The sequence below is a fragment of the Tetrahymena thermophila genome, assembly GCF_000189635.1.
Source record: "Tetrahymena thermophila SB210 genomic scaffold scf_8254639, whole genome shotgun sequence".
NCBI lineage: Eukaryota > Ciliophora > Oligohymenophorea > Hymenostomatida > Tetrahymenidae > Tetrahymena > Tetrahymena thermophila.
Genome location: NW_002476408.1, coordinates 47,956 through 52,918, shown reverse-complemented (window position 1 = coordinate 52,918; position 4,963 = coordinate 47,956). Strand labels below are relative to the sequence as shown.

Here is a 4,963-nt window from a genome sequence, read left to right as displayed (position 1 = left end):
TTTAACTGTTAAAATATCAGCTAAATATGCATTTTTGATAAAAAAGAGTTACTTAAAAAGAAAACACTGTAATTTAAAATATCACAATCCAAATCAAATAAACTGTTTTTACCAAAGTTAAAGTGTCAAATTTGAGAGATTAATGCATTTTGCTAAACCAGAACCTAGGCCTGATGCACCTTCATCACCAATTTAATTGTGACTTTTTAAATATTGAAGAAAGAATATATCATTAAATAGTTAATTAGAAGGATAAATGAAGAAAAAATATGAAATAATAAGATTAATTAATAATAATAGCAAAAGTTTAATATAAATGATGAGCTTAATTAACAAAAAAAAAAAAAAAAGCATCACGATTATAAGAAAAAGAAAAAAGGGCTTTATTGTTTTTAATTAGTTTTTATAATTAAAATGATCACAATCCAAAATAAATAAACAGTTTTTACTAAAGTTCAAGTGTCAAATTTGAGAGATTAATGCATTTTGCTAAACCAGAACCTAGGCCTGATGCTCCTTCATTATTAATTTAATTTTAACTTTTTAAATATTGAAGAATAAATATATCATTAAATAGTTAATTAGAAGGAAAAAATGAAGAAAAAATATGAAATAATAAGATTAATTAATAATAATAGCAAAAGTTTAATATAAATGATGAGCTTAATTAACAAAAAAAAACAACACGATAATAAGAAAAAGAAAAAAGGGCTTTATTGTTTTTAATTAGTTTTTATAATTAAAATTATCACAATCCAAAACAAATAAACTGTTTTTACGAAAGGTAAAGTGTCAAATTTGAGAGATTAATGCATTTTGCTAAACCAGAACCTAGGTCTGATGCTCCTTCATCAATTTAATTTTAACTTTTTAAATATTGAAGAATAAATATATCATTAAATAGTTAATTAGAAGGAAAAAATGAAGAAAAAATATGAAATAATAAGATTAATTAATAATAATAACAAAAGTTTAATATAAATGATGAGCTTAATTAACAAAAAAAAACAACAAGATAATAAGAAAAAGAAAAAAGGGCTTTATTGTTTTTAATTAGTTTTTATAATTAAAATTATCACAATCCAAAACAAATAAACTGTTTTTACGAAATGTAAAGTGTCAAATTAGAGAGATTAATGCAATTTGCTAAACCAGAACCTAAGCCTGATGCACCCATTGCACCAATTTAATTGTTACTTTTTAAATATTGAAGAATACATATATCATTAAATAGTTAATTAGAAGGAAAAAATGAAGAAAAAATATGAAATAATATGATTAATTAATAATAATAGCAAAAGTTTAATATAAATGATGAGCTTAATTAACAAAAAAAAAAAAAAAAAGCATCACGATAATAAGAAAAAGAAAAAAGGGCTTTATTGTTTTTAATTAGTTTTTATAATTAAAATTATCACAATCCAAAACAAATAAACTGTTTTTACCCAAGGTAAAGTGTCAAATTAGAGAGATTAATGCAATTTGCTAAAGAAGAACCTAAGCCTGATGCACCTATTGCACCAATTTAATTTTCACTTTTTAAATATTGAAGAATACATATATCATTAAATAGTTAATTAGAAGGAAAAAATGAAGAAAAAATATTAAATAATAAGATTAATTAATAATAATAGCAAAAGTTTAATATATCGGTACATCCAAAAAGTTTTACTGATTCTATTAATTTTCAAAAAAATCGGTAAAACTTTTTGGAGGTACCTATAAATGATGAGCTTAATTAACAAAAAAAAAACAAAAAAAAGCAAGCACAATAAAAAGAAAAAGAAAAAATCCAAAACAAATAAACTGTTTTTACTAAAGGTAAAGTGTCAAATTTGAGAGATTAATGCATTTTGCTAAACAAGAACCTAGGCCTGATGCACCCATTGCACCAATTTAATTTTCACTTTTTAAATATTGAAGAATACATATATCATTAAATAGTTAATTAGAAGGAAAAAATGAAGAAAAAATATTAAATAATAAGATTAATTAATAATAATAGCAAAAGTTTAATATAAATGATGAGCTTAATTAACAAAAAAAAAAAAAAAAAGCATCACGATAATAAGAAAAAGAAAAAAGGGCTTTATTGTTTTTAATTAGTTTTTATAATTAAAATTATCACAATCCAAAACAAATAAACTGTTTTTACCCAAGGTAAAGTGTCAAATTAGAGAGATTAATGCAATTTGCTAAAGAAGAACCTAAGCCTGATGCACCCATTGCACCAATTTAATTGTTACTTTTTAAATATTGAAGTATAAATATATCATTAAATAGTTAATTAGAAGGAAAAAATGAAGAAAAAATATTAAATAATAAGATTAATTAATAATAATAGCAAAAGTTTAATATAAATGATGAGCTTAATTAACAAAAAAAAATAAAAAAAAGCATTACGATAATAAGAAAAAGAAAAAAGGGCTTTATTGTTTTTAATTAGTTTTTATAATTAAAAATATCGCAATCCAAAACAAATAAACTGATTTTACCTAAGCTTAAGTGTCAAATTAGAGAGATTAATGCAATTTGCTAAAGCAGAACCTAAGCCTGATGCACCCATTGCACCAATTTAATTTTCACTTTTTAAATATTGAAGAATACATATATCATTAAATAGTTAATTATAAGGAAAAAATGAAGAAAAAATATTAAATAATAAGATTAATTAATAATAATAGCAAAAGTTTAATATAAATGATGAGCTTAATTAACAAAAAAAAGCAAGCATGATAAAAAGAAAAAGAAAAAAGAATTTTAGATTTTTAATTAGTTTTTATAATTAAAATGATCACAATCCAAAATAAATAAACAGTTTTTACTAAAGTTGAAGTGTCAAATTTGAGAGATTAATGCATTTTGCTAAACCAGAACCTAGGCCTGATGCACCTTCATCACCAATTGAATTGTAACTTTTTAAATATTGAAGAAAAAATATATCATTAAATAGTTAATTAGAAGGAAAAAATGAAGAAAAAATATGAAATAATAAGATTAATTAAAAATAAAAGCAAAAGTTTAAAATAAATGATGAGCTTAATTAACAAATAAAAAACAAAAAAAAGCAAGCACGATAAAAAGAAAAAGAAATAAGAGTTTTATTGTTTTTAATTAGTTTTTATAATTAAAAATATCACAATCCAAAACAAATAAACTGTTTTTACCTAAGGCCAAGTGTCAAAATTGAGAGATTAATGCATTTTGCAAAAGCTGAACCCAAGCATGATGCAACTTCATCACCAATTTTATTAGAGCTTCTTAAATATTGAAGAAAAAAAATATCATTAAATAGAGTAAGTTGCCATACAAATTTACAAAAAGCGAGTTTTATATACCAGTTTTTATATTTAAAAAAATTAAAATTTTAAATTTTTTTATGTGTTTTTTTCCATCCTAGGATTTCAAAATTTAAATTTTTCAAATATAATGATATGTCATAAGAATATATGGTATATATAATTTCAAATTTTACATTTTCAGAATTTAAAGCTTTCTATAAGCTCAAAAATAAAGCTATTTAAGGCTAATTTAGCTTTATATAAATTATTAAGATATATTAAATTTCGCCTTTTATTCATTAAATAGGCATTTCACTCTGGTTAATTAGGTGGGTAAAATGAAGAAAAAATATGAAATAATAAGATTAATTAATAATAAATAAAATTAACAAAGAATCAAAAAATAAGAAATTATAATAAAAAGAAAAAGGAAAACAAATTAAATAAATTAAAAGAGCTTTAATGTTTTAAATTAACTTTTATAATTAAAAATATTACAATGCAAAAAAAATAAAATGCTTTTATTAATTTTATTAAGTATAATTTAATATCAAAAAATGAAGATAATTATCAAATAATAAAAAATGAATAATAAATAATTAATTAAAAATTGAAATGAAAATTAAGTTAAAATAGCTAAAAAATTTTTGTTATTATAAAAATCATTAAGTAATGATGATAGTTTCTATAATAAAAATTATTTATTCAAATAAATTGAAAATTAAATATACAAAAAATATTAATAATAAAAAAAATAATATTTTTTAATTAAATATACCTCAGATCAATACAGAGAACTTAATGAGATAAAAGTGAAGAGCTTAAAAACTATTTTTATTAATTTATATAAATTTAAAGGATATTAATATAAAAATTAATAATTACTTCTTCTAATCTATAATATTCTTTAATCTATTATATCATTTATTTATTTTTCAAAAATATTGAATAGCAATTTATGAAATTTGATTAATTAATTATAAATGGATAAAAAGAACAAATAAATATAATAATTAATTAATTATCAAATATTAATTTATATTTTTGGTTTTATGAAGAGATCTCACAGAAAAATTAATTTAACATTCACTATTTAAACTTAATATTTGTATTTAAAACATATTCTTAAAAATATATATAGTAGGAATTAGAGATGGATGGTCAGTTATTTATATAGTCCTATTTGAAAAAATTCTAGTAGTTAAAAAGTTTTATTTTAAAATCATAATTTAATTGTTGAAGTTAATTTAACCCCCCTACCCCCTCCTACCACCTTTTAAATTTTGTATAAACGAAAAGATGAATATTAATTTTTTATAAATGATTTGTAAATAAGTTTTTTTAATTAAATTCAAATGTTATTATAATATAAAATTAATTAAATCTTTATTACTTTTAAATAAAAAAATAAAATATTTTTAAACTTTTTATTCCAAAAATTAAATTTATTTTTTTAAGATTTGAATTATTAATTTGATTTAATTAATTTACACATAGATAAATAGAATTAAACTATGATTTAATCATAAATAAAGTATAAAGCTTTGAATATATAAGCAAGTGAGTATTTTTATATTAATTTTTATATATATATATAAATTATTTGTCTTTTTAATTAGTTATGCATTTAAAAGATATTTGAAAGGATTGAAACATTATTTGAGAGGATGAATAGTAGTCTG

General features: G+C 19.5%; 2 protein-coding genes across 2 annotated transcripts in view; both read right to left on the bottom strand. All coding sequences in view use genetic code 6, as the record gives it.

Annotated features, from left to right (window-relative positions):
* The window catches only part of TTHERM_01252320 (kinase domain protein, putative), a gene marked incomplete at both ends in the record, with an annotated part of 7,659 nt that extends 5,093 nt beyond the window's left edge, over positions 1–2,566 (bottom strand). The window contains 8 exons of the mRNA XM_001016503.4: positions 113–202; positions 450–539; positions 780–866; positions 1,107–1,196; positions 1,446–1,535; positions 1,817–1,906; positions 2,156–2,245; positions 2,496–2,566. Of these exons, the coding sequence (XP_001016503.4) occupies positions 113–202; positions 450–539; positions 780–866; positions 1,107–1,196; positions 1,446–1,535; positions 1,817–1,906; positions 2,156–2,245; positions 2,496–2,566 (698 nt within the window). The remainder of the gene's footprint in view (positions 1–112; positions 203–449; positions 540–779; positions 867–1,106; positions 1,197–1,445; positions 1,536–1,816; positions 1,907–2,155; positions 2,246–2,495) is intronic.
* A 2,238-nt stretch (positions 2,567–4,804) lies between these two features.
* Positions 4,805–4,963, bottom strand: part of TTHERM_001251300 (transmembrane protein, putative) — a gene marked incomplete at both ends in the record, with an annotated part of 420 nt that continues 261 nt past the window's right edge. Inside the window, one exon of the mRNA XM_012797742.1 lies at positions 4,805–4,963. This exon is cut by the window's right edge and continues 261 nt beyond it. Within this exon, the coding sequence (XP_012653196.1) occupies positions 4,805–4,963 (159 nt within the window).